The 27784-nt window shown below is 44.0% G+C and overlaps 4 protein-coding genes across 6 annotated transcripts; 1 reads left to right on the plus strand and 3 right to left on the minus strand.

Annotated features, from left to right (window-relative positions):
* Positions 1 to 365: 365 nt before the first annotated feature.
* Positions 366 to 7066, minus strand: ccar2 (cell cycle and apoptosis regulator 2). 3 transcript variants are annotated; one of them, XM_035535442.1, is made up of 19 exons: positions 6842 to 6945; positions 6295 to 6318; positions 6127 to 6212; positions 5929 to 6043; positions 5676 to 5811; positions 5441 to 5561; positions 5000 to 5146; positions 4423 to 4639; positions 4234 to 4344; positions 3665 to 3828; positions 3290 to 3416; positions 3042 to 3170; positions 2400 to 2540; positions 2070 to 2294; positions 1713 to 1859; positions 1492 to 1600; positions 1187 to 1384; positions 886 to 1043; positions 366 to 762 (listed from the first exon to the last, which is right to left on the minus strand). In XM_035535442.1, the coding sequence occupies exons 1-19, from the start codon at positions 6929 to 6931 to the stop codon at positions 715 to 717; spliced, it is 2493 nt and encodes an 830-aa protein (XP_035391335.1). In that variant the 5' UTR covers positions 6932 to 6945; the 3' UTR covers positions 366 to 714. The 3 variants fall into 3 exon arrangements, with proteins under 3 accessions (XP_035391335.1, XP_035391336.1, XP_035391337.1); XM_035535443.1 differs by lacking the exons at positions 6295 to 6318; positions 6842 to 6945 and adding an exon at positions 6968 to 7066; XM_035535444.1 differs by lacking the exons at positions 6295 to 6318; positions 6842 to 6945 and adding an exon at positions 6968 to 6982 and having other exon boundaries at positions 6144 to 6212.
* Positions 7067 to 7138: 72 nt separating this feature from the next.
* On the plus strand, positions 7139 to 11805 carry ddx56 (DEAD (Asp-Glu-Ala-Asp) box helicase 56). Its single transcript, XM_027020148.2, has 14 exons — positions 7139 to 7411; positions 7606 to 7767; positions 7870 to 8024; positions 8110 to 8280; positions 8474 to 8564; positions 8771 to 9012; positions 9172 to 9321; positions 9487 to 9600; positions 9686 to 9780; positions 9947 to 10020; positions 10159 to 10248; positions 10333 to 10438; positions 10559 to 10650; positions 10864 to 11805. Exons 1-14 carry the CDS (start codon positions 7355 to 7357, stop codon positions 10930 to 10932), a joined length of 1668 nt encoding a protein of 555 aa, XP_026875949.2. The 5' UTR covers positions 7139 to 7354; the 3' UTR covers positions 10933 to 11805.
* Positions 11806 to 12069: 264 nt separating this feature from the next.
* Positions 12070 to 17240, minus strand: ykt6 (YKT6 v-SNARE homolog (S. cerevisiae)). Its single transcript, XM_027020161.2, has 8 exons — positions 16909 to 17240; positions 16287 to 16422; positions 16093 to 16175; positions 15383 to 15483; positions 15110 to 15214; positions 14921 to 14986; positions 14346 to 14447; positions 12070 to 14091 (listed from the first exon to the last, which is right to left on the minus strand). The coding sequence occupies exons 2-8, from the start codon at positions 16388 to 16390 to the stop codon at positions 14056 to 14058; spliced, it is 597 nt and encodes a 198-aa protein (XP_026875962.1). The 5' UTR covers positions 16391 to 16422; positions 16909 to 17240; the 3' UTR covers positions 12070 to 14055.
* Positions 17241 to 17802: 562 nt separating this feature from the next.
* On the minus strand, positions 17803 to 27684 carry aebp1 (AE binding protein 1). The gene is made up of 20 exons (XM_027020122.2): positions 27044 to 27684; positions 24984 to 25295; positions 24802 to 24852; positions 24341 to 24427; positions 24168 to 24251; positions 23836 to 23895; positions 23582 to 23641; positions 23017 to 23103; positions 22375 to 22484; positions 21981 to 22120; positions 21784 to 21868; positions 21432 to 21576; positions 21194 to 21273; positions 20898 to 21021; positions 20586 to 20782; positions 20320 to 20493; positions 19457 to 19853; positions 19080 to 19219; positions 18851 to 18950; positions 17803 to 18713 (listed from the first exon to the last, which is right to left on the minus strand). Exons 1-20 carry the CDS (start codon positions 27309 to 27311, stop codon positions 18154 to 18156), a joined length of 3261 nt encoding a protein of 1086 aa, XP_026875923.2. The 5' UTR covers positions 27312 to 27684; the 3' UTR covers positions 17803 to 18153.
* Positions 27685 to 27784: the final 100 nt, after the last annotated feature.

Below are 27784 nucleotides of genomic sequence, written 5' to 3' on the forward strand. Positions count from 1 at the left end.
TTATACAGTGCAAGTCTAATGCAATCTTACAATTTATTGTTACTGTATGTATGTATACATATTTCTTTCCATAGTGCTTTCATTTCAACCAAAAAGCCTATGAAAATACCAACAATTACTGGGGTAAAATGTCCAGACTCCCCTCAGAAGACAGATTTAAAGATTGCATGGTACAATGTATCTCAGTTATGCAAAATTCCATTATTTGGGTGCTTGGAACATGGCCTGGGAATTGCCATGACTTCCTGCATGTCGTTTTTTCCTTAATTAACAAAAGACTCCCTTTAGTGAGGGACACCCAATCACATACAAATACACATTCAGCACAAGAGGGAGAGAACACTAAAAAAAGAAAAAGACCAAACTAGTATCCAAAATTGCATTTTAATAACATCCTCCCCTCTTTCTATATTTAAAAATAAAATAAATAATAATATAAAGGAAATCACAGAACTCCAACATCAAGTTTCATGCTATCCACAGAGGGTAAAGTTACCCATTTGGGCAAGTTCTATCAGAAACCAAACGTTTTCACACAAAAATCTTTCAGACCTTGCCTCTGAACTGAAGCTGGTGTTGAGCATTGACATTTTTAATATTGAACTACACAGTCCCATTTATACTCCACGTGTATATGGAGCTTAAGATGACAAAGAAATGCAGACTGAGAAATGCCAAAACGGTTCTTGACTACTGTGGCACATGAGCAGACAGTCAGTCCTGGACCTCTTTCACCTCCTTTGCTCTTGTAAGGAGTGTCGTCTGTAAAGGAACAAAAAGGTTGGAAAAGTTTAAAAACCAAAAAGTTTTATATCTTAAAAGGAGAAGAAAGTGGAGGGAGGGTATGGGGTTGGGACGGCACTCAGTACGCCGCGAGGTATCTACCTGATCGATCATCATCTGCATCTTTTCGATGACAGCGAGCATGTGACCTGCGTTCTCCTTCAGACTCTTCTCATAGGTCCTGTTGAGGGATTCTGCTTCCTCCAGGCTGCTCTTCAGCTGCTCCTGTTGCTGAGAAACTCGCTTTGCCTCGGCTGCCTCTGTAACACACACACACACACACACACACACACTCTAAGCAGGTGACCCCTAAATTCTACCGTACCACCAGTTTCTTTCCCCTCCCTTACCACCGGTGCCTGCTGACAGAAATAGAACTCAAAAGGTTGTGGTTTTACAGTACCGAGTCGGGCCTGCAGGCTGGCCAGCTGTCGCTCCAGCTCGTGCTGTGCAGCTTTGCTGCTCTCGAGGGACTGCAGCAGGTTGGGCACATTCAGGATGCTCCCCTTGTAGGCGACCACGTCTGAGTTCATGCTGCCCGTAGACCGGCGAGTCGAGCCCCTCTCCTTGGTGGGCGTGCCAGGTAGCAAGCCTTTGTTGCCTGTAATTTATATGACAAAAATGGTGATGTGGCATAATATAATGGACATATTTTCATATTTAAGAGAATGACTACATCCTCGGGGGCGCGTTGGATTTACATCATACCCTCAGCACTGAGGTCACGGTCAACCTCGTCTGGGTCTACCCAACGAGAGCAAAGCTTGCGGTACAGACACCGTCCACCAACTGATGCCTTTCTCACTAGATTTTGTGCCTAAACAATGAAATAAGTTAGAAAGTACACCAAGAAAATTTTTTTGTCTGCTTGCAAGCAACACAGCTTAAATCCTTCCTATCCTAATGCCCAGTCCTGAAGGAAGAGACACCTGAGCTGGAGCGAGGTAGAGTCCGAGGGACAGCAGTATATCCTGCATGTCCTGTTCTCTTAGGTGGCCTATGAGCAGTCGGTCGAAAAACACCCAGGAGAGGAGCACCTTGCGAGGAAGCTCTTCACACTGGCCCAGGGGGCCATCCTTAAAAGAGAGAGAGCGAGCTTCAGAATCATTACTTGCATTTGCGCCACTGTCTGCATCCATTTGAAGTTAGAAATAATTTAGTGCCTAAGATTAAAAGTGAGCATTAAAGCTGTGATGAGTAAGACAGTACTGAAAGGGGGCGGACAGCAGGCACTTAAGTGAAAACACACAAACAAGCAAGCATCACGCGAGTGGCTCTGTCCTCACATTGTCCTTGAGCGACGGACTGTCTGATATCCCACTGGCCAAATCTTCATCGCCTCCTTCTTGGCTCTTGCTCTCCCTCCGGTTCTCTGTGTGGCACTCAGGCTGGTCCAGCTCCTCCTTCACAATGACCTCCTCCCCCTCTTGACACTCCTCTTTTGTCTTCTTTTTTCCATCATCACTCGCTTTTTTTTTCGCCTGCTTGTCTGCCTTATCCGGCTCGTCTTTCTGAGACAGCAAACAAGGACATTAGAATGAATGCATCAGTGCTGTTGTTTGTTGTATTAATTACAAGTGTTTTTCATGTGTTGTTTCCTAATGGGAGCAGAGTACCAGGGGAGCGTCATTCTCCTCCAGCTTGGTGTTAAGACGGGGTGCGCTAGGACCCTGAGGCAGGCTGCAGAGTGAGTGGTACAGCTGTAGTCCAAAATCCCTCTGGAGCATCTCACTAAACAGCTCACTGGCCAAACACACCTGAACAAGACCCAGTTACCCACACAGTCTTACAAATCCGAAGAAATGACTCGCACAGCATGACAGTTTATGTATATAAAATGAAAATAGCTGATTAATAGTAAAATCTGAAATTGTATAGAAATATATTTTTCTATCCTTAATTGCTCTCACACATTCGAGGTTTATAGAATGTTACATCCACCACTATCCACCAGAGACACCACATTCTTTTTGATTAAAGAAACTGCCAAATAATTTGGTGAGTTCCAATATGAATCAAAGCCAGGAAGTGTCCTCTAACCCGGAAAACATTTGAGAGTACAAAAAGCCCAACTTTTTAGCAAATGAGGAAAGGATAGATTTTAAAATAAATGAAATTTCCCATTGACTGGCATGCACACTTTTCACAGGATGACTGCGTGGCATCCATTTTCAAAAGCATGGTTATGCTTATGAGAAAAAGGGAACCCTAAAACATGATTGGCTGCCTGCGTTTGTGGGTGGGGCATGGGCACAAACCTCGAATGTACCACAGGTTGGGGAGCTCTGTGGTCCCAGCAAAGATGAGAGGGAGATGACGGAAAGACCCAGGCCTGCAGAGGGCTGGACAACCAGGGCGGGCGTGTCGGGGAGGGGAGGCTCGTCAGCCTGCAAACACCACCAACACAATCGCTTGTCAAAATGGACGTCGGATATCTCCCCCCACCTCCGTTCAGATGTGGCGAATGAGCACCACGTGTAAACGCAGAGGTGGCACTCTCCCAGACCTTCTGCTCCTCGCGTGACTTGGCCCACTCCTCCGCCGTCTGTACTAGATTCCACACATCTGGCATGAAGATCACAACGGTCTCCATTTTATCGCCAGACAGCAGCCTGAGTTCAGCCATTTTGTGCCTTACACACAGGTACAGAGAGTTAGCAGGGTGAAACATGTCAGAACTGTGCATTCAGGATTTTTTGCATAATTAAAAAAAAAACAACCCACAACTATAAAACATTGATAATACAAGAAAACCCATCAACATTAGCATCACATTCACAGAACTAAAACACAATGCATCAGTGTCTCAGCATCAGGAAACACGCAACCGAAGTTGTGGGTACGCGTTTACAAGTCCGTGGTGTTAGCCGGAAAGACTGACCATTGCGTGCAGGCTGTAAGGTCCAGAGCAGTCTGCTCCTTCACGCAGCGGACTGCAGTGCGCAGAAGAGCGCTGCTGTCCTTGCCTGGGCTGGACCCATCCACCTTGGAAGACCACAGACCTCCAGGGAGCTCCAGCTCCCCATTCCTCTCCAATAACAGAAACTGCAACCAACACACACACACACACACACACACACACACACACACACACACACACACACACACACACACACACACACACACACACACACACACACACACCTTGATCTACTACAGAAAAATCAAATGTGGTATAATTATATAATGATCCTATTTCTGAGAAACACTAAGATTTCACAATATATAATTTGCTAGCGTTGTAATGACTATCAATTTTTGCAATTTGGAAGGTCCATGTTTAAATTGAGGTTTTTTGTTTTTTTTTCAACTGCAATGCATATCATATGTAGCAATATATTCAAAACTCTATTCCATTCACATCACACAACCTTACACATGGCAAAAATAATAAAAGGACTACATGATACATCATGTTCACTATACAGACAGAGGGCAGAACGTGCTAACCTTAAACAGTGTCGTGGGATGTACCGTGTCCCCATGTGCCTGGCCATCCTCTGTACCGCTGCAACACTGAGCGTAGAAGTCCTCCATACCAGGCATGGACAGGAGCATCACCTTACAGGACGACGGACAAGCGTCACTACAGCGGCTAAAATAACGCACAACCTCTGCAACGTCTGGGACAATTCTTACCTTAACAGAGAATGAGGTGTCATCACGGTCTGATTTGGGGGCGGTGGTGTCCCCCGGGGGCTGGCTGGGGCCCATGTGATAGAGGCAGGACCTGGCGAGCGGCAGGGGCTGCCGAGGGGGGAAGGACTCCGGCCAGCAGAGCTGCAGGTGGAAGAGCGTGGCAGGGGCGTGCAGGTGTGGGTAGCGCCGCCGCAGCTCCAGGGTGCCGCAGGCCTGGCTAAAGGAGAGAAGTAGACAGAAGCATAAACAAACAAACCAACCAACAAAAACATGAGCCTGCAGCAGTCATGGCACACTTGGTGCTGGAGGAAATCTAGCACTTAAATTGCCTTTATTTTTGTTGTTGTTTCATAAATAGTTCCCAAACTCTGGAATCGTTTTCCAGGAAGCATTTGGAGTACTACAGCTCTACAGGCATCTTTAATTCCAGAATAAAGATTTACTTCTTTAGCCAAGAATACACAGTGTGCTGGGGGTTTCAATTTCATTTAATTTTATATTTCAAGATATAAATGAACTGCATCATGACTTTTCTCTATTATTATTATTATTATTATTTTGCCCTAAGCACAGCCACCTGTCTCGCGGGAAGCGGGAGAAGAGGGGAGCACTCTGGCTGACCACAGAGCTGCTCCTCCTCGGCATCTCCTCCTCGGCCGGGGCTCTCCACCGCCTCCTCTTCAGGTGTGTGCTGTCGCTTGACCAAGGAGTCCCGCCCTCCTCCCTGAGTCAAAGAACAGAGAGGCACCAGGGGTGAGCGGTGGGTCTGTCATCGCCCGAGCCCACACACTTGGAGCGAGCGCACAGCCGGTCAGGGGAACGGAGGTCAGAACGAGAGACTGAACAGCAGCTCAACACCAGCAGAGAGGCTGCGCCATAAGCAGACCAATGTTGCTGAGCCAAGGACTACAAGACTGAAAATCTCAGAACTGACCTATTGAGGCAAAACTAATTGCACTTGACTGTACGGAATAAAAAGGGTACCAAAACAAATAAATTAAAAACTAATGCCACTCACCAGCGTCCACCTCTTCGCCCTCCTACCACCTCGTTGTGTCTCTTCCTGTTTCCCACACCCCAACCATCAAATGGAGGAGTCCAGGGCAGCTGCTGGTGATGGGGCATCTGGTGCATACCACCTGAGACATCAGCCGGGGGTGAGCAGAAACGTGTCAGCTGCGCCCTTGGAATTACACTAAGAAGCTGTTATGGTAAAAGTAGCTTTAGTTATTTTAATAGTAATTGTCTTTTACCTGGATTTGATTGCATACTAGGAATGAGTGGAGGAATTTTGGGGGATTTCAGCAGTGGTTGAGGTTTGTTTCCCAAAATTCCTGGCTTCATGTTTGTAGACATGGAGGGTAGCAGTGGAGGAGGAGACTTGAATGGCTTACAGGACACCGAGAACAGCAGAAGACAGAAAGCACAATTAACTTTTTAAATTGGGGGGGGGGGGGGTGTCTATTGCTTCCAATAGCCCTACCGCATTACGATTGGGCAGCCTACCTGTCCATTAAGAGCCTGCACTCTTTGGGCCGTCCAGCTGACAGGCTGCAACGGATCCTGCACTGCTTTCACCAGCACCTTCTCGCCAAGCAAGGGCACACGCCCCACTACAACACTGCAGAATGGCAATGCAAAGCGTGAGCACACCATTAAACCTTCAATCTCCTCTCCAGAAAGCAATAAAGGAAGGTCGCAGACCTCATAGGGAAGCGCACCTCCTGGTCTACCATCCCATGGTGGTCTTGCAGCTGAGTGACGACTCCTGTAAAAACTCGCTGCCTCATCTGAGAAAGAAATCCTTCATTTAGAACAGTATAAGGAACTGCTTCCGTTGCTGTTAAAACACTTGCTTAAGGTAAAATGTACCTGTGTGTCCATATCAGCTTGCTTCTGTTTGCGAGAGGGGAATTCAAAGAAACCCAAGTAATGCATATAGCAGAGGAAATGCACTCGCTTGCCCTGGAACAGTCTCGTGCCCAGTATAACGCGTGCAGCATGTCCTCATCCACCCAGAGGAAGGACAGTGGCAAGCACACACGCTGCCAACATTCTAGCTACTAATCCTGCCATGTCTGCTTTGAGCGACACCGTTCTGCTCAAAACACAAACACGGGAATAATTAAACCCTTTTTGTGGGAATAATTATTCCCTCATTCCCCGCTGTATGGACTGGAATACATAGTGGCGAATGTAGCTAACTAGTTAGCTAAGCTAACCAAGAATCTGCTTAATAGCATGTGAAAACTGTTACGAAATAACGTTTAAAAGTCGAATAGTCTCTGTGGCTAAATGGCAGGAGTGAACAAGCCTCCTTAGGCTGTCTCCACGGAGGCTCGTTTAGAGGTTTTGTTGATCTGGGTGAGGAAGGCAAACGTAACCATTGCTCTAATACGAGGAGGGGAGAACAACTAACCCTGCAGTTACCAAGACACCAGCAACTGCCTTCAGATACGTTTTCAGTCATCGCGTTTCCCCGAAACGGTAGTGAACCTTTTCCCCACATACGAGATTATTACTCCCATTTATCACACAAACTCACCTCGATCTTCTTATGTCTGCAGAGTCGTCGCCCTTGTCTTCTTCGTGGACTAACCTGTTGCGGGCCATCGCTGAGATGCACTATTGCCACCTAGCGACGAGGCCGAGGATGGCGGTACTGCCACCTAGCGACGAGGCCGAGGATGGCGGTACTGCCACCTAGCGACGAGGCCGAGGATGTACCTTATTCGGACAGGGACAACCTACAGGACAGCTGGCTTCCTTCTCACCAGTTTATGCAAAAGCTATTAAACTGCACACTTGAATCGACTCTCTTTAGCTGCCTAGAGTTAGTCATGTTAGTCACGAACTGCTACAGTATGGAGTGAACTCGTGATCTGTGACTGGACTCATACCTGCTGATATCGCCTCTGAGACACGTGGGGAGATGGCGGCCGACAGGCTTCAATTTCACGAGATGGGCCTGGACGATCGCCTTTTAAAGGTATTTTGTCTTGATAGAAGGTTTAACTGTCACTGTCAGCGTCAGACGAATAATCCGCTGATCTGACATGCTCATCATATGCCAAGCGGGCCGCTTTATCACAACAGTGACACGATATTAGCTAGCTAACTTTGTTAGCTATGCTAACACACGATGCCTCACCGCTTCTCTTGATTTTCTATAAATTCTACCAGGCGATTGCAGACTTAGGATGGGCACAACCAACTCTTATTCAAGAGAAAGCCATACCATTGGCTCTGGACGGAAAAGATCTCCTGGCCAGAGCTCGAACTGGTTCAGGAAAAACAGCGGCCTATGCTGTTCCAGTCATCCAGCGGATCCTCACCTGCAAGGAGGTAACGTGGGATTTAAATGGCTTTCGTATGTGGGAGTTTCAGGCTGTTCTGCGTGTTGGGTGAGAGTCCTGGATGTCTCATAGCCCCTGATTTCTGTGACAGACTGTGCGGGAGCAGGCAGTCCGGGGTTTGGTGTTGGTGCCTACCAAAGAGCTGGGGCATCAAGTTCGGACTATGATTTGCCAGCTCACTGCTTACTGTGCCAGGGACGTTCGAGTAGCAGACATCTCGGGCAAAGCAGAAGTGTCGGCACAGAGGTCAGTCCATTAAAAATGAAAAGAAAAACATGGATGTTGGGGATGTAGCTTGAAGTCTAGACCTGAAGTATGTGTGCGTGTTTAGGCCCATTCTGATGGAGAAGCCTGATATCGTGGTGGGTACACCATCTCGTGTGCATGCCCACGTTAATGCCAAAAACCTGGTGCTGGATTCTGCTCTGGAGATGCTGGTTGTTGATGAGGCTGACCTGCTCTTCTCCTTTGGTTTTGAGTCTGACCTCAAGAGCCTCATATGGTGTGTTTCAAACCTCAGTGCATTTCTCCCTCTTGTAGTAGTGCAGGTTTTAAATAAACGTGATGCCTTCAAGATTCTGCTCTTGTTACCATGGGTAAAAACTTGTTTATCTAGAGGATGGTTGATCTGACTTAGTCATGTTTACTGTCACATCAGTGAGCATGATGTTCCTAACTTAATTGTTCCTTTGCAGTCACTTGCCGAAGATCTACCAAGCTTTCCTTATGTCTGCCACGCTCAATGACGACGTTCAGGCTTTGAAGGAGCTGGTTCTACACAATCCTGTAAGCATACAAATGATGTTTTTCAGAGTAATTCTTTACTGGAGATGCAAACATTTACCATTTGAATCAGACCGAGCACAGTGAGTATGATTGGACCCAAATGCTACACACACAGCATACTGTTTTTGACCAGACCGATCAAGCCTAGTCTTGAATCACACTGGGTTATTTGTCATCTCCGCATATGTGGCTCCTGTCCTCCACAGGTGACGCTGAAGCTGCAGGGCTCCCAGCTGCCCGACAGCTCCCAGCTGCAGCAGTACAGCGTGAAGTGCGAGGAGGAGAACAAATTTCTACTCATCTACACGCTCCTCAAGCTGGGCCTCGTGCGTGGCAAAACCCTCATCTTCGTCAGCGACATGGACCGCTGCTACCGGCTCAAGCTCTTCCTGGAGCAGTTCGCCATCCCCACCTGCGTGCTCAACTCCGAGCTACCTGTCCATTCAAGGCAAGTGTGTGAATGAATCCAGTGCATGCATGTGAGAGTGTAAACCATTTTCTCTTGGCCAGACAGACACAACTTGTTGTGATTGTAACTGAACAAGCCCAGAACAGATTTTTTGGACATAATGGATTAATTTAGGATTTTCTGCTCATTGTCTTCTAGGTGTCACATCATATCACAGTTTAACCAGGGATTTTATGATTACATCATTGCCACAGATGAGCATGGACTTGGCAACCAAAAAGCAGGTTCCCAGAGTGCAGAGGGCCAAGGAAAGAAGAAGAAGAAAAGGACAACTTCAAAGAGTGCAACGTATGGTTTGTGCTGACAATTATGTACTAAAGTACATATGAACTCCTCATTATGAATAACTGGTAAAAATATTTGATATTTTATATTTTAAGGATTTTACTGTATAGGGGATATGAATTAGTTCAAGAAATTACATGACATTTGGATTGTTGCTGTTTTTTCCAGGGGTAAAGACAAAGAGTATGGTGTGTCCAGAGGTATTGACTTCCAGAATGTGTCGAATGTCATCAACTTTGATTTTCCCCCTTCTGTTGAGTCCTATATTCACCGGGTTGGCAGGTGAGTACAAGTTCATTCACATCTATGGATTCTAAATGATTTGCATATGTGCCTTCCTCATACATTTTCCTACCATTCTCTATAGGACTGCTCGAGGAGACAACTCTGGCACTGCCCTGACGTTGGTTTCCATTTCAGAGCTTCCCCTGCTGGAGGAGGTTGAGAATGCTCTTACTGGAGGTAATGCTTATGAAAAAGAATTTAATGTTTACCAAAATGTTAACTATTTGAGTAAATTGTTTATATTCAGTATAAATTCCTGCACAGTTACTTGATATCAGACACAGGGTTTGAGGAAATTGGGTACATTTTGAAGTCAACCTGAAACATCTCCCTTTGTGTACAGATAATGCAGATTGTGCACTGAAGCCATATGGGTTCAAAATGGAGGAAATCGAGGGATTTCGATACAGATGCCGGGTATGACATTAACAGACTTGGTTTCGCCACGTTGCTCTGTCATTCTGTGTCGTGTAGAACAGGTACATGGTTAGTTGGGAAGCATGGCTCTAACGGTCATGTAACTCGTGAGTGATGATGGGGCTCAATTCCCCGTAGGACGCCATGCGATCGGTCACCAAGCAGGCAGTGAAGGAGGCTAGGTTAAAAGAGATCAAGCAGGAGCTTCTGAACTCGGAAAAACTCAAGGTGAGCGCAGCTGTACTGTGCATGTTTCATTCAACCAGAGCACTGGGCTCGAGTCTCCTTGGTTACATTTTCTGCGTGTCCCAGGCGTACTTCGAGGACAACCCCAGAGACCTGCAGTTGCTTCGTCATGACAAAGACCTCCATCCCGCCATTATCAAACCCCACCTGAGAAACGTACCTGATTACTTAAGTAAGAGAACTTCACTTACTTATATTTCATTGCCACCACGTGACTGTTGGTTCTTGCATAGACATTACTGGAGCATGAAATGTTAGACAATGAATTTGAGTATGTTGAGTCCTATTTCAGTTCCAGCCACACTGAAAAGTCTGGTCAGACCCTTCTCAAAGAAGAAGAGGACCAAACTCAACCCTAAGGGGGTTGTGAAGACTGCCTTTAAGGTGAGACAGAAACACCCAGAAAAAGCAAACTAATACACTCTTGAGAGGAGAACAGCCCTTGGGAGACCGTGTTTATGCAACCAGTGACGTGATGGAAATAGTACAAATGAATTATATTGCATATTGGGTTTAAACTGAATGTACATCTACATTATGAAGTCTACACGTGGTTGAGTAAAACCGACTAAACAATGTCTTTCTTCCTGCCTGCAGAAGAACAAAAGAAGCAAGAACCCCCTGAAGAGCTTCTGCTATACGGGCAAGAAGAACGGCGGCAAATAGAAGGGCCCGTCCTAACACCACAGCCCCAGAACCAAGACCCGTCCGGCAGCCACCAGTCTGCAGGTCTGGATTGTACGGACATTCGAAGAAGACGTATGCTCACTAAATACTGACAAACCAAGGATGGATGGAACCAGAACTGAAGAACAACAGTAAAAGTGCCTAGATGATGAACAATAGCCTAGTCGGCTCCTGAAGTGCATACGCCTGCTCCTTCACCGAGGGCCAACGGATGGGGAGCTGATTGGAGCACAGATGTGAACCCTTAACTGTTTTTCCATTTGTTAGCTGTATTATTTTAGGGTGAATTATTCCATTGTTTGCAGTGCGTGTCTGTTATTTGCTTCTGAACATCTTTCAACCCCTCCTCCCATGATGAGTGTTATGTCCTCATTGGCCAATTAGAAATATTACTTCTTTCAGCTGAGTACTCATGTCTTTCATTCTCATTCATATATATATATATATATATATATATATATATATAAATCAGATTGTGTTGTCATTTCTTACAGTTTGATTATACTATCAAATACCCTACCCAGTGCTACTGTGTTCATTTCATGGTTCAGATCTTCTGCATTTATATACAATTTAAAACATGTAGTCACATTTATTCATATAGTGCTGCTTTTTTTTCCTTTTTTTTTTAACAATGACACAGCACTTCTAACCCCCTGTAGGACACTGTTCAATTGGTCATCAAGGCACCATTAAAGGAGCTCCGAGACCAAGCCCTCGGTGAACAAGCCAAATGTGAGACAAGAAAAAACTCTTTAAAAATGATGTTCCTCAAATGTATTTTAACTTGAATTAGTTTGTATTTCAGTGTTTATTGCAAATGGTTATCTTATTAAAGTTTTTGATTGGGTTGTTTTGCTTTTTGTTTTAAGTGCACCATGATCTTTCATGTTAGTCATACAGAGGCTTTTCAGACCTAACCTGTTCTTTCCCTTCCAGATCCAATGATGGCTACAAGTAAAAGTACCTAATTGCCTTTTCACGTTAGTTACAGTGGCATTTTGTAATTTGTTCATTCCCACACTCCTAAAAATGTTATATGCTTGCTAGAGGAAGTGCATTTATGAAATATCTATCATATGTAGCCTTATGAGAGAAAAAATCCCACATCATAGCTTCAGCAAAGTGATGTTAATCAGATTTTAGTTTGAAATAATTTTCCAGTAAGTACAACAGCAGTGTTAATCATACATCAAGTACAGTGAAGAGCAAGATTTTAAAAATTACTATGTAGAAAGTTGATTACATCTGCATGAACTGAATAAGAAACGTTACAGGATATTTGATGCCTAATGTTAACCAGGTTGCATGTAAATACATTTATTATGAGGAGTATATAATGCACAGTTGGCTTTATACACAACTACACGTTAAACTTTGCCATTATGGCAAGTTAAGATTGAATAAGCTAGCAAGCATTTGGCAATTACAAGAAAGACACCTCAAAAGGTTCCCGCAGTCATTCTGGACAAGGAAACACACCATCATTTACACAATACAACCCTGCAACACACTGCATGGGAACACAGAAGCCACACAAACTGAGCAATAACACCATCAGATCACAAACAGTTCAGATTTACAAGCACACTCACACAATCTCAGACATTTTATGAAGGCGTCTATAACAGATTCTCCAAAATGGCACATCTCTGCTTCCTCCATGGATATATGAACAACACAAGAAGCAGCTAAATCTGTATTTAGTTTGTGTACATGACCATATACTATTCTTTTAGGTCCTAGACAACAGAAACTTCAAGATATCCGGATTTAAACCCACCCGAGATATAAACCTTCCCTGGGGATCACCCTGTGTAACGTGTGGTTTTATGTGCACCTTTTGGCAATAGAAAACTGAAGTCATCCAGCCTGAGACTTTGCATCCAAGGTGATTGTAGACTCATCGTAAAGAGCATCATGTGTGGCATGTTTGGCGTGCAGAGCTGAGCAGCATTTCACATACCCGGCTTGTGAAACACGGAGACTACCGGCGACCCATTCTGGACATTGTATATATGAGGCCTGCCATTCGAGGGCAAGCAGACTGATTTCAGAGACTATACTGTAAGGCTTTGATCATCACTTGAGCAAAATGCACCTCATCAGAGCAGAATTGCCACTGATTTGACATGCACAATCACTGGGAACTGGGAACATTTCACATAACGATACAATAAAATGTGGCTTTTTGTTTTTGTATTATGGGGATATAATTTACAAAAAAAAACAATTTATTGGAGAGACTTAAGCAACCACAGTAAAAGCCAGTATGAATGGACAGACTATTTCACATTTATTTCACTGACATTTCAAAAAGAATTAAAATTATACACACAATTTTAGAAAATGACCATAACACTTGGCTTCATATTGGTCCATTGCCAACAGCTATGAGGGGCAGTTAATCTAATCCAACACAACAGCTCAATATTAGTGCTGTAAAATGTTTTCCCCAGAAATAACAAGACTGATGACAAGCTACATTTATGCTCCTGCTCTACAAAATGCAGAAGCCAAACAGTAAATAAATGTGTTGCTTGAAATGTATGAATCTCCTAACGCACTGAAGTCTGAATAAACAGTCCAACTGGAATGCACAGACTAGTACCCAGCCACCTACAAGTAAGGCACAGTGGGGAAGTGTGACTTGACTCCGCCCCCTGCCCTGTCCCCAGTCACAACCCCCCCTTTGCACTGCCCATTTTCTGGTCTAAGATAGCCTAAGCCAAACCGTGACCACACCACCTGGAAGCTTTTACTGCAGACTCTGCAACAGAAAAACACTGTGGAACAGCAAAATCTCACACAGCAGAGTAAGGGTCGTGTAGAGAAACCAGCCCCCTCTGGTGCTGTGAAAACTAAATGAACCCAAAAAAAAAAAGGAACACCATGTAAGTGGGTCTTCCCAAATCCTCAAAAACATACTACAGGCCTGGTGTTGTCCGGAAGCTCTGCTTGCCCTGTGGCCCCGCACCAGCCAGGAGAGAGAGAGACCAGAGAAAGAGGGGAGAGAGACCAGAGAAAGAGGGGAGAGAGAGATAGAACGCACAGGTGGGGGTGGAGTGTCCCAGGAGACTCCGTTCCATCACAATTTTATCATCACATCACTTTGCAGCAGGAGTTTTGCTTCCGTGCCTGAAAGTGACAACAGAAGTAGCACATACACAGGTCAGTGTATAATAGTAATGAAACGTTTATGTAAACCAAGCAGTAATAACAGGCCAAGTTCAGACAGCCAAGTCCAGCTTTCAGTCCACGGTCCTTCATGCCAGCATTGTTTGGATAACTACTCAGAACTGTGTGTTTGGGCAGGCTACAACGATGAACAGTAGAGCTCTTCATATATTCTGGAGCCATGTGCATAGTGCATGTGCAGCTCATGCACTAACCGTTTTGTAAAAGGCTTTCGACTGGTTGCCCAGGTGCTCTGACTTCTGCACCAAATCATCAAGCTTTTCACCTCTATCCAAAAGGGACTCCATAGTGTTGTGCTGTGAATGGAGACAAAGTACTTTTTAGAAATATAAAAAAGGATAGTCTGACTCACTGCATAACAAACGCTAAAATGACACTACAGATGATTATGTAATGTAAAGCAGTAATAACATTTTTAAAAAGATCCCAACAACATTTCCGTGTTTGGTGAACCATTAGCAGTAATATTTTGCTATCCACTCTGCTAATTGGTTCTTCATTAAATTTAAAGAGATTTGTTTTCAGATACAGCATTCAAATTCATTTAGTCTGAACAAAAAGAAATGCGATCTCACTGTTTAACAGCATAACAACCAGTAATGAAACACAAAAATAAGAGTTATCTGACAGTATCAAAGCTGCATTCGCTTTGTAAAAACAATTAAACCTAAAAACTATAACCACTACTTCTAATACCAGTAAGCTTCTCACACAATTCACATGTGACAGTGAAAAATGGTGACTTGCTTAAACAGCTACATTTTCTCACCAGAATAATTTTAGTTTCGTCCAATTCGGCTTGTACTTTAGTCATGGCATCTGCTTCACGTGGGTTCTGTGGGTGAAGAATAACCCAGGGGTGAGTGTGGGGCAGCAAGAATCGCTGCAGATCCATGGATTACTCAGCTTCTTCTGGCAGAAGTCTTACAAAGATAAACACCATGTTCATGCATCACACCTGATACTTAGCCAGGTAGCTGTCCAAGGCTGTGTACTGGATGGTGGCTGGTGAACCCGAGGGCCAGTCTATGCTGTTCACCTGCCGAGAGAACTCCTCCAACACCTGCGAGAGGAGTGCAATTGTTTAAAGATCAGAAACTAGCACAGCCTTCACCTGGCTGCACACATAGAGAAGCATCAAGAAAACACATCCTGTAAACTAAAAGAGAAACTAAAACACTGTCATAACAAATGCTTTCATTTTACAGCCTACAAATACACACAATCCCACCTTATCGAGCAATGTGAAGCACACTCTGGAGGGGTATTCACTGTCTGCAATCACCACTCCACCGAGGTTGTCATTTCGGACGTATACATGACACAGGTATTCTGTGGAACAGATATCATCAGCTCTCTCACTACTTACAGCGTCTATCAAGATGAGCTAGACAGAATCCATCACATTGGAACTGGCCACGACCATGTGTTCACTGAAAGCTGCTGCCCTGTGTGGCTATTACTGCTTCAGTTTCACGCTTAGGATTTACCAAAGGTAGCAGGCTTAATGCTACTACCCACAGTCAATACTACAATCAGTGGTTTTAAAATACAAACAAGACAGAGGCCTACTTTAAACTGGGAACTCTGATAAAATATATTTAGAATTTTATCAATGTCTAATGTGAATTGTATTACCACAAATGTTCCTTAGGTAGTTAATTAAGAGAAAACAAGCAAGTTCAGTAGTATGTATTAAACAGAGTTTGGACAGCACCGAAATTCAGTATTGTATTTGCTTTGGCATATCTTGGCTGATAATCATCAGCTGGCCAATTCCTTGTTCCAATTACAGAGAAACTAAAGGCTGCGGAAACACCAGCCCATTCATTTACACTCCCAGTAACAGCGAAAGTAATGACCAGCTCGTAATAATTACGGCTCTCTGCGCAGTTTCAGCCTTCTCTGTGGCTAGCCTGGTTCCAACCACCCTGTACCCACCTTGCTCTTTTACAGAAGCACGAGTTCCAAATGAGGAGCGCTCCACTATCAGGGCGCTGGTGAAGGTCATGAACTCCTGTACACTGAGTGATGTGAATAAAATACAAAATAAAGATGAGAGGACATGAAGCCATGACAGAGGTTTTTTTTTTTTTTTTTTTTTTTTTTTAGCACTGTCATAGTCGGATACCTACCTGGACCGCTGAAAAAAACTAAACGAAGACAAGTCAAAAGCGGCTTTCAGCAGGTTGGCCTTAGTCGAACCTTTGTATAACACACTTAAACTGTAGAGTTTCATGGTGATTTTATGGAGTTTATTAGCTCACAGACCTGAAACAGATCACATAGATTTATGTAGCTAGCTAGACAGCCGACATAAGCACCAACACATTAAGCAGATTAAGTGACCAGCTGCCAAAGTTTTCACAATGCAAACGTTTTCTATATATGATTAACATCGTGAAAATGACACAGATTGAAGGCATTTAACCAGGTCTACTGTAGAAATAAATGCCATCATTCTCCCAACATTCAACAATTATTCAGTAGTCCTAGTGTGCGTAACTGCTAAAAGATTAGTTATCGTAGCGTAGCGTAGTTTAGCTTAGCATTTTAGCATAGCTGCGCGAATCCACACAGACGTGTCACACACGGTTCCACACACAGCTGAGTTAGCGTTAGCTGGCTATGCTAGCACAAAGAGGCAACAGGCTACCTAATCTTCACAAGTTACTTTACCTGACCAGTGGCATGGAAGACCATGCATCTGTCACATGTTTGTCAACATAGTGTTTAAAAAGCGGAATCAAGTCTTACCGTTCAGTTTTGAAGCACAACTTTCAGGCTGGGTTAACCGAATTCCCGACGGACCCAAACGCCTCAACTTGACAACCTAACGTCAGCCTATCTAGCTACAGCAGCTAGCCGGGTGTGATAAATGCACTTATTGAAATGTCTTTCTTACTGAAGGATAAAGAAAATCATACTTTTAAAAACTCATGTAATGGACTTTATGGCAGTCAAAGTGGTAACAAACAGATAACATACGTTACTACCAGATCTTTGCTTCGGAAACTTGACTGCTAGCTAGCTGACTTGCTGTTTTCGGAAAGTGAAAACTCCTGCTATGTCGATTTCAAAATAAAAGTGAGTGAACGATTAATATGGATGACGAAAGATGACACATAAAAATAATTAAATAATTAATGCCATAAATGAACGAATTAATAAATAAGTGTTAAACATAAAATCAAAAACAAACAAATAAGTGAATACATAGGACATTCAGTTGCGTCTGGTAGCCTGACCTTCCTGCCCACCTTTGACCAATACCTCGTTAGAACTACGTTAATGTTGCCCACCTCATTAACATGGCATGAAGGAAGAAACCCCTAAATAAACAAATCTGGAAATAAATAAAAGCGTAAATAAATAAAATACGAATGTATTTATTTAGGTATTTATGCATTTCTATAAGACATTTATTTATTGTCACACATTTATTTTTAAAAATATGCCGCAAATGTATTTATTCATTTACTTTTATGTCCAATCGGCCTATTTATTTATTAATTTCTTTTGGTTTTATGTTGTCACCTTGAGTGAAAAGTAGATGCTAAGTAGTGTCAGTGTAGATTTAATTAACATTGAAATATGTATGTCACTTTTAACTTTTGTAGTTTTCATCATGTTGTTAATATAAGACTCTAATGAAATTCAAATGTTTTTATTAGAAAAGGCTTTTAACAAGTGACAATACAAAAAGAGTGCCCTTTTACAAATTGGTGACAAAGTGGATTGATTTTAAGAATTCTTCTTTTAACATCATGTTATAGAAAACCATATATTTATTTGGTCACTGTTAAACTTTCTTTGATGCCAGTTTTTAACAGAACAATATCCAGTTACATTTATTCTCTCTGTTCCACAGTAAGAATATGTTTCTCTCTAGAACTTGAAGACAAACCTCTGCAGTCACAGTTCTCTAGAAACGACATACTGTCGAGGTGGGAAACCTTCAAAATATTTGTGTATATTCTTGCGCAGAAGTGATATCTGATCCTAATAATTTTCTATTCCAATCTCAAAATTGTAGTCTTGCGTAGGCTCGTACTCCTGGAATTCTGCTTCATCAGGGGAGACTGTGGTTGAGCTGTCCATCACAAACCAGGAGTCATACCATGGGTTGGTGCTCGGTGTAATTAGCAGCGTGGTTGTGGTGGGCACTGGAGTGGTGGTGGTGGTGGTGGTGGTGGTGGTGGCCACGGTGGTTGTCACATTGGCTCTCTGCCTCTGCAGCCGCAGTCGCATTCTGCGCAGGCGAATCATACGCATGCGTCGAAGGCGCTCATTCTGGGGGTTTGCTGCTGGTCCTTTTTTGTCAGCAACACTTGTAATCCCAGTCTCACTGTTGGGATTCACTCGAGATGGCTTCTTACCGCTCTGGGCAAGAATTTCTCGAATTCGGGCCCAATTCGACTTTGTTAACGTGAAGCTGCAGGACGTGGCGCCTGCCTCGTACCCCACCATGCAGAGCCTTGTCTGAGATGTGTAGCCATCTGCTCTCGCAGTCACACGGTACTCTCCAGGGTTTAGAAGTCGCCAGTAATCACCCGTGGAAGCTGGTGTACAAAAGAATGGAAGTGTTAAAGATAGGACATGATGGTGACGTTTCGGTGGAGTGAACTGTGCAAGCAGTACAGCCTACGCACCAAACATTTCAGTGCAGATATGGTTTACACATAGTAGCCTGTTTTACCTGTTTTGACGTCATGTTTGATGCCCTCCACAGATATTGTGGCATTTGCGATTATTTTGCCCTCCACATCTCTTACCAAACCTTTGATACCACGATGCACCTGGTTAGTCACAAATTAAGATTTTTTTTCTTCCAACTCAAATTTATTAAAGATATTAAATAAATTTTTATTTGTTTATCATTATTAATGTTATTAAACTGTAGTTATGAATATATTTTTCTTTCTTACCTGCTCTATAAATGCTAGCATGGCCTCTCGGTTGTTCTCCCACTCCAGAGCGAGCTCACTCTCGTGAGGAAACTTGTCACAGCCCAGGAAGATGGATATCTCGAAGCAGTTAGTGTGAAGGTAACTAAAATCATTCATACCTATGGAAATATCGGTATTTACTATGAAAGGTTGGTTTAACAGTTTTTATCTTAGTCTGATTTAACACTTCTTGATTTAACAACTACTTGCCAAATTCAAAAATGGATATTTCCGTGCAGCGTGCTGAGCCGCGCTTGTAGTACCTATATTTGACACTAGAGGGCACCTTTTTATCAATGTTTGATGAAAGACCGCTCACGTCAAAACTCAGCACAGCTTTATCTTTCCTCACTCACTGCCTACAACAGGTTTCCAGCTGGCGCGGTTGATGATGCCCTGGCCCCCCGTGACATCATCGGCGTGGCAGGCGCCGTGGTACGTCTCGGTCATGGTGAGGTGGCTGTGGGCGTAGGTCACGGCCAGCCAGCGGAACATGTTCTCGTCGGCCGTCTCTCTCAGGGCGCCTTCGTCCTGCCTCTGGATGCGAGCCCACGTCTCCTCGCTCATGTGGTACTCCATAACCGGGCGACCGCCGCCTCGCCTGGCCCCTCTGCCATCCGCGCTGGTGGCCCGTGGTGGGCGTTGCATGTCAAAGGGATAGGCCACAAGCTTCTCGCCACCCTGCAGGTTCGCTCCCAGAACGAAGGGCGTCCGCTCCATCCAGGCAATTATGGCTTTAGTCTCAACAGCCACCTACACACAAGGCATCAGCAGAAGTGGCTGCACCCAGGTTTCACTAATCTAATGTTTCCTTTCAGGCCACCTTATGGTACTTTATGGGTGAGAAACAGTGAATACAACCAATTTTTAAAAGACATGCATGAGCCTTTGTTGTACAGATTAGTACAAAGAAAGAGTCTGCAAATATGTCGTCAAGTGACATCAAAATTGTTTATATAGCACGTTTGGAGCTCAGGTTGTGTGTGGGTCCAGGTCCTTAATGAGCAAGCCAGAGGTGATGATGGCAAGGAAAAACCTGAAATTAGAAAGAAGCCTTGGGAAGGCTAAGACTCAGGAGCGACCCAGCTAATAAACAGCCCTTGTTTTATTACGTTATGTCTGGTCCAAGTAGTCATTTCAGTCTCTCTGTGGGAGTCTCAGCTACACCTGTGAATCTAGGGTGGGTGAGCTGTTTCTGCAAACATATGTTTGTGCCTACCGAACCATTCAAGAAGTTCTCAGGTATGGGGATGTGGTGGTTTGGCACAACACGAGGAACCCAGCCTCTGTCTTCTGCACCCCACAAAATGCTGTTAAGGTCAGGAAAGTTCTGGAAAATGTCATAGCCCTCTTCTGTCCAATGGCCCAGTGCCCAGTTTCCCATTTCTGAGCCCTAAAAAACAACAACAAAACAATCCATAATCTACATTTGAAGAGAAGCTCGGTGCCACTGCTTTCACATCATTTAATAAAAACCTTTCGTACCATTTCGTATGCCAGGTCATAAGCGTCCGGGTTGAGAGAGGGCACCAAATGGATGCGCACGCCATCCACCAGGCGGCGCACTCGAGGGTTGTCATCATTGTATTCCTTACATAGGAACTGCATGAGCAGTAGTAGGAGTTCTCTTCCCAGAACTTCATTCCCATGCAGTCCTGCTGTGTAGCGGAATTCTGGTTCGCCTTAAAACAGGTTTGAAGAGCAAACCTTTTACGATATTTCAATTATTACTTCATCGTAGTTTTTGACTTCGGTGTTGTGGCACTGGTGGTTAAAATCTATACATTTGGACAGTACCCATCTCATGCTCCCCTGGGTTGTCTGAGATCTCCATTGCATACATCTTGTTTTTTTGTGAGCTCTTTCCAATGTTGTAGATCCGGGTGATGTTGGGACATTCTTCATTTATCACCTTCATCATCTGCGCAAAAGAGGCCAGCGGTCAGATAGGAAGATATGCTACAGCAAAGGTCAACAAGATGCACAGGACTGGACATGTTCAGACCAGATGGTTCCAGCCTGGTACTTTAACCTTAAACACATCAGCACTTTGCATTGTGGGTATGTTTTAAAGATGTATGGAGCATTCTCACCTGTCTCATCTCTTTGTAGTTGTGATGCCTGTAATCCAAGTCGTCGGTGGGTGTGACATCATTCTCGGTGTGGTACGTAGCTGTTGGAGCAGCATTGTTTCATGTGTGCGATTTTCAAAGCGACACAAATCAGCGTGGAGCCTGGCATTTAAAAACCCTGGGCAGGTGTGTCTCCGCCCTTTAGGGCTTTTGAGCCATTTATTCTTAATGTAGCGAGTTGTGAAAGCTGAACGCTTACTGGGCAGAGGGCAGGCGAGCACTTCCAGTCTCATGCACAAGCTACCGTTCCAGCTCTGGGGCAGGATGCGGATGTATCGCGCCACCACGGGATGGGCGAACTCCGTCTTCACCGGAGTGTCTTTGTCCACGTTGCCATAGAAAAGCTAAAGGCCAAAGGTCATGTTTATTACCAACAAGATAGCCAGTCTGCATAGACAGACCCATAACTCTTGCTTTAGCATCTGATAAATGGAAATAAACAGTCTAGTGTTACATGGACAAAGGCACTGCATTGGCACCCGGATGCAACAGTGAACTCTGTGTGTTTTATCGTTTTATCTTAAGTCCTTTGAATGAAAATAACTAATCACCCATTCTGCATAGCCGTCGTGCAGGACCGTCCAATCACGGCTGTCGTTGCTGAAGGCCACAAAATACGACGACACAAAGTCATCTCTGCAAAAGGCCAAGCATATTTCATCAGAAACAAAACCCCACCTTAATTTACCCATTATCATACTATACTTCCTGGGATCTGTATCCGTTGCCACTGGTCACGTTTGCATACTGTGTTTCCGAGTTCCTCCCCTGGGTGATGACTCCAGTGTATTCCACCTCTCGACGGGCGTCTAGCTGGAACCAGTGTTCCTTCTCTTCACTGTCTGCACACCAGGCTCCTCCATACACGTCATCCTCGTCGTCTGAGCTCTGGAAAGACAGAGCAAAATCAGGTAAAACTTGGGTCAAAGGACATGAAAGAATTGGTTGAGCTTTCTATGCTCAGCACTAAACACATGAGTAAAGCTCAATATATGGTAGATTTTTCATTAATATAAAGAAATGACCGTATGATTCTTTGGATTATACAGTGCAGATTAGTTGGTTAATATTATTATACAATGAATAATGATGTTTTAAATGGCACGGGGTCATTGAAATCCCAACAGTGACTGAAATCACACCTGCATGTTCAAACGTCCTCTCTGAGCCACAAAGCCATGATGGGAAATGGAGGAGGCAAGGATCTGGTCGTCCTCCACACGGTGAGACTCCAGGCCGAGAGGAGGACACTCTACAGCGAGACCAAACACACAGTTTACGACAAACACTCCTGCAGAAAAAAGTTCGTGTTCATGCGCCACTTCTCTACCATACTGTTCATGGTGATAACCTCGCACACTTTCCAGGGACGCAAACGTACCTACTGCCATTAAAAAACCTGTTTGTGCAGAAGAACATTCTAGTGCTTGCTCAGACTAAATGACTCCAGTCCAGAGTGAGAGCTGTTTTCTGGAAGAAGGCGGCCATTTGTTCTGTAGACAGGATTGGGTCAGAGCCAGCAGTGAGGCTGGCTTGTCTTAAAACACCAGAGTTGAGTCATTCTGGCTCCACAGTCTCAGTACAGGCCTCCCTCAAGTTGGAAAGGAAATCGACTGTGGGGAAAGTTCAGCTCAGCAGTGACATTTACTGCTGTTTGCTCAGGCACTTTAACTAAAACCTTTTAAAAAGCAAACGCATTGACCTTCCAGTGCACAAACAGCACAGCGCACATGGGCCAGCTCCTCTAATGACGCTGCTCATCTTTCGGTTGCGGAGAGTCTTACTCTTCGGTTCGACGTAGACAGAAGTCTGTTTTCTTTTTTCTTCTTCCTCCTCCTCCTCCTCCTCCCATTGTTTCCTCAGTTTTTCAGCTGGGGAGCAGAGATGCAGTGGGGAGATTGGATAAGCTGAAACATGTAGTGCTAGCAAAAACAAAGTACCTTGTTTTGACCTTTGATCTTATTTTATGACAGTGTTTGTCAAATGGACAAGGAGGTGGATTAACTATATATTCAATTGAATGTATTTTTAATGACACTTCTGTAAGAAATACGTTTTTTTTTTCTAGTAATGGACAAATAACTATTAATTTTCTTTTGCTATGCTGCAGCCTAATAAACAAACCCCTTCCTCCTCAGTATTTTAAGGTCACCTCTTCAACCATGGTTATATCTAACTGACCCTATTTTTGTCTCTCAACATAGCCTGATAAAAGTGTCATATTCAGCATGTGATTAAGAAGTGATTTGAGATTTAAACTTCACACAGAACACTTGGAGACTGGAGAACTCAAAGCACGTGCAGGTCTGAAAGAATGCGGCACACTAAACACGTGAAGTTGATTCAGACCCTTTTCTGTTTTCTCCTTCTGCTTCCTCTCTATCTCCTCCTCCAGCTGCTTTGCTGCCACTGGTTAAAGAAGGAGAGAGGGAGAGGGAGACGGAGAGGGAGAGAGAGGGGGAGAGAGAGAGAGAGAGACGGCAAGAAGCAACAGAACAGTTGAGCCATGTACATTTCATACTGGACTCCAGTAAAACATCTTCTCACGTCTCACAGCACAAAGTCTTTTTCATTGATTGTTTTAAAAAGGGGTATAAACGTACAGTCAGAGTAATCATATTCCTCATACCAGGGGACAACAGATGGCAGAGTTGTGGTCTCCTCTACACACACACACACACACACACACAAACACACACAATAAACAACAACAAAAATCAGACTGCTTGCATTAAAAAGAAGGACAACAAACAGCTCGTAAAATGTTTCTATACAACATAATCTTGGGTGCCTTGCTTGAATGCTTTGCTGCAAAACTCCAGCTGCTACCACAGCCGGTTGTTTACATAATAAAAGAATGTCCTGTAAACTGGTGGCTTTCTCTATTCATCTTCAGTTCACACTCTCCCATTAGTGCAAATTAGCCTTGGAGTACCTGGGATGGGTAAATATATGCTTGGATCCTCTATGGTGGTGACCTCCTTGCCTTTAGGGAGGAGGTCAGGTTCCGGCACCTCATCTATCAGGTAACAGAGTGAAACAGCATGGTAAACACAAGCTCTGAGTTTGGTTCCTCTGTCATTGGTTTAGTCTCTAAATCAGTCATACGTCTGGCATCCCAGTAATCAGAATCGTGCTCTTTCGGGATCTCGGCACTGGAAGGCAGCGTTGGACCTTCCTTCTTGATGGGAATATCTGTGGGAGAAAAGAGAAAGGGGATGAAATGCAAGTTGTGAGTTATGCGCTGTCAGCATTAACGCAAGACTTGGAACATCTTAAAAGCAATAACATGAAGGAAAGAAAGACCAGTTGGTTTGTTTGCATATGCTTTTTTTGCTTGAAGACTTGTAGTTCAGAAAATTGCACATTACAGGAAAAGATTTCTGGATTTAATGGTGGCCATGAGTTCATGAGTTTAATAGTTCAGTGATTCAGTTTGGAAATTCATGGAATAGAATGTTTATTTCTGAGAATTAAGAAATCAGATAGATGACCCCACTTCTATTCTTTCACTCATTCTTTCACCCTGAATTAAGGGTCAATAGAGAGAATTCTTTCTTCCTTCTTACCATGACCTGGCTTCTTCTTTTCAGTTTCTGTCTGTGATTCTGTTGGAAACACTGAAAAAACAAGCACACTTGAAACAACTCTGAAAGTCTTACAACATATCATGGATAGATATGATACGTGAGCCAAACATTCTGCATGGGTGACTACCACTCGGTGCTCTTTGAAGTTGGTGAATACATACATTTGTTCAATCCCAGTTCTGTAAAGAGTTTCTCCTCTTCCTCTTCCAGGGTTGTTTTTTTGGTCAGAGGAGTCTCGGCCTTACGCTCGGGAGGCGGGGTGACTTTCTGTTTGGTCCAGGGAGTGGCCTTGGGTGCCTTGGGTTTCTTGGTGGGTTTGGGTTTCTTGGTGGGTTTGGGTTTCTTGGTTGGTTTTGGTGGTTTAGGCTTCTTGGTGGGCTTGGGCTTCTTGGTGGGCTTGGGCTTCTTGGTGGGCTTGGGGGCTTTTGGTTTCTTCGCCTTGGACTCCTTCTCTGCTGCTTTCTTTGCCTTGGCTTGGGCAGAGGAGGGAAACAGTAAGACAACAAATCAAGTTTGCATGAAAAAGAAGCAAAATATAATGACATAACCTAATGTGTAATACTGTATATGCTGTAAATCCTCATCTCAATTCAGTGACACTGCATGGAAAACTAATAAAAACATATGAATTATGTTTATATTGAGAGCTTCAGAAGCAGTTTGCTTGAACAGCTGATGAAGGACTGTTTCTTACTAAGCCTTGTGTACTACACTGAACATTTGATTACCTTGACGTCTTTAACTACAGTACATTGCAGTTTCTTCCTTCTTCGGTCATATTTAAATTTGTTTAAAAAAAACCAACTAATTTGTATAGTGTTTATATTCATGCATGTGCTAAGGAGCAAAACTCCAGACACTCACTGCCACATACACACACTGAATTAAAAAAGAAATTCAGGATATTAAGAGCATTGTCTTGTAAATGCTGGAACTTATTGACATTTCTGAATGTTTGTTCTCATTGTTTAATGCAGTAGCTCTTCAGGTTGTCTTCCCTTAAAGCAAAAACTTCATTATTATTTAGTTCTTTTACAGATGGCAGGTGCCATGGCACAGTTTGTCAGATAATGGCACAAACGAATGCCATCTTTACACTGCCAGTTCATTTGATTTCTTTGTGAAGACTGAAGCCTCTCTCTCTGTAAGCCTTGTTGATGGAGTCCAGATAACCATGAAGGGAAACCAGTAATAACAATATTTCCCTTCAAGTGTTGGATGACGTCTGTATCAGCTGTATCATACCCAGATATAAACAGACACTTACAGTAAGGATTTGCCACTGTATTATCTTAATGAAACCTTCTGCACACCCAGAGAGAGACACCCATACATTTTGCATTGATAATTACACACAATTTACAGACCAAAGAGAGGCTGTTAGTTGTACGAGTTTTAGAGCTATGAACTACAGCCACATTGGAAGAAAGAAATGAAATACTGCAGAACTCAGTCCAAACCACAGAGACAGAAATCTCACGCGTGTCTGGGAAAGTAGATAATCAACTGTATTTTTCATCCTAATCTACTTGTAAACTATGGAACACTCTAGATATTTATGCCTTCATATTTCCCCCAGAATTCTGTTTTCAGATGTTACTTTTCTTTGCAAGGCATCTAACCCTGATTATGTAAGGCAGTGGAGAGAGATTAGCCTTGAAAACATAGCGAAAAGCTTATAGCTGGAAACCACTAGGAGAGAGAGCTTTGGCTGCTTCAAACGCAAACCAAATGTTGGCTCTGTTTCTCTTCCTGCCTCTGCATCTAAAACCACATGGCACTATGCTATTAGCAAAACAGTGGGGGAAGAATGGTTGGGAAGGGGGAGCTCTTCGCGTTTTTCCTGACCACGCTGTTTCCAGGAGTCATCTGTGATTTCCATCAGCTTTACTATTTCCCATATGCAGTCTCTTTTCCATTCCTGCCCTCGTTTCAGCGCTCCTCTGGGAAGGAAAAATGCAGCATATTGTGTTGGTAGACTGAATAGTTCCAGTTTACTGCACAAGAGGAGGGAGAATGCTCTCAGTGTGCGTGCCAGATCCGTCAGCATGACAAAACCCAGCTGAAGATTGGGGCTTTGCAGCATCCTCTGTGACACACCGACTATGAGCTATGTCCACACACAGTTCGTGTGAGCTTAAATCTGTGCACATCCTTTCCTACCTTCCTTTCTGCTGGTATGTGGACACCAGCTGGAGACTCTGATGCTAAAGCTGCTTACCTGCTAGAACCTCTTCAGGTGACTTTTTACCCGGTTTGTCCTTTTTAGCCTCCCTGTCCCCATCAGGTTCATCCATTGGAAGGGCTTCTGACCCTCGTCTCTCTAATTCTTTCCTCTTTTGATCTGCCAGGGCTGTCTGCCTGCCCCGGATCCCTTTGGTAGCTGGGCCAGACCTGACAATGGCGTTGGCCCCTGTGTCTCCAACACACGTTAAAATCCAGCAGAGCGTGAACAAAGCGAGACCGAGTGGTACCTTCAACCGCCACATCGTCGGCTGTTCTCCTTAATCCTCTAACACGGCTGGATGGGAAATGACTGAGCTGAGGTGTGGGTCTACAGATCCAGACTCGCTGACACAGAGGAACGTGTCAAAGCACAAGCAGATGGTCTGTCGGTGAAGGGGACATAGTTTACCCCAGAAGTCCAGTGGTTCCAAAAACAAGCAAGCAGCCTTTGAAAACGGGTAAATGTTTTGAGTCGAAACAGTGGTCCACACCAGAAAAGTTGCCAGAGGTGGAACCAGTGCAGCTAGTAAAGAAATTGGAGGCAGAGCTGGTGTGAGCTCATTCTTGCTCTGTAATTCTGAGCTGCTCCTCCAGTCAAATTCCTCTGACAGCCCCCTTTGAGAGAGCAATGAGAAGACAAATCATGGGGGGAAAAAGGATCACGTCTGAGGAGGGTACTGGAAGGAGTGCTGGGGAAAGGGGGAGGGTTGGTGACCGCAAAAATACCGACAAGTCC

Source organism: Electrophorus electricus, chromosome 17, assembly GCF_013358815.1.
Source record: "Electrophorus electricus isolate fEleEle1 chromosome 17, fEleEle1.pri, whole genome shotgun sequence".
NCBI classification, from domain to species: Eukaryota; Metazoa; Chordata; class Actinopteri; order Gymnotiformes; family Gymnotidae; genus Electrophorus; species Electrophorus electricus.

Bases quoted from the DNA above. Each gene is read 5' to 3' on its own strand.
- ccar2 (XM_035535442.1), bottom strand. From the start codon at position 6,931: ATGTGGGGAAAAGGTTCACTACCGTTTCGGGGAAACGCGATGACTGAA. The intron at 4,345-4,422 runs GTAAGAATTGTC...TCGTCCTGTAAG, and splicing joins ACACCTCATTCTCTGTTAAG to GTGATGCTCCTGTCCATGCC. The intron at 3,417-3,664 runs GTCAGTCTTTCC...CCTGTGTGTAAG, and splicing joins CTTACAGCCTGCACGCAATG to GCACAAAATGGCTGAACTCA.
- ddx56 (XM_027020148.2), top strand. From the start codon at position 7,355: ATGGCGGCCGACAGGCTTCAATTTCACGAGATGGGCCTGGACGATCGC. The intron at 10,249-10,332 runs GTGAGCGCAGCT...TGCGTGTCCCAG, and splicing joins TGAACTCGGAAAAACTCAAG to GCGTACTTCGAGGACAACCC. The intron at 10,651-10,863 runs GTGAGACAGAAA...TCCTGCCTGCAG, and splicing joins TTGTGAAGACTGCCTTTAAG to AAGAACAAAAGAAGCAAGAA.
- ykt6 (XM_027020161.2), bottom strand. From the start codon at position 16,390: ATGAAACTCTACAGTTTAAGTGTGTTATACAAAGGTTCGACTAAGGCC. The intron at 14,987-15,109 runs GTGTGATGCATG...CTTCACCCACAG, and splicing joins GCTACCTGGCTAAGTATCAG to AACCCACGTGAAGCAGATGC. The intron at 14,092-14,345 runs GTTAGTGCATGA...TGTCACTTTCAG, and splicing joins CGAAAGCCTTTTACAAAACG to GCACGGAAGCAAAACTCCTG.
- aebp1 (XM_027020122.2), bottom strand. From the start codon at position 27,311: ATGTGGCGGTTGAAGGTACCACTCGGTCTCGCTTTGTTCACGCTCTGC. The intron at 24,853-24,983 runs GTATGTATTCAC...TTGTTTTTTCAG, and splicing joins AGAACTGGGATTGAACAAAT to TGTTTCCAACAGAATCACAG. The intron at 19,854-20,319 runs GTAGGCACAAAC...CCTTGTGTGTAG, and splicing joins AGAACTTCTTGAATGGTTCG to GTGGCTGTTGAGACTAAAGC.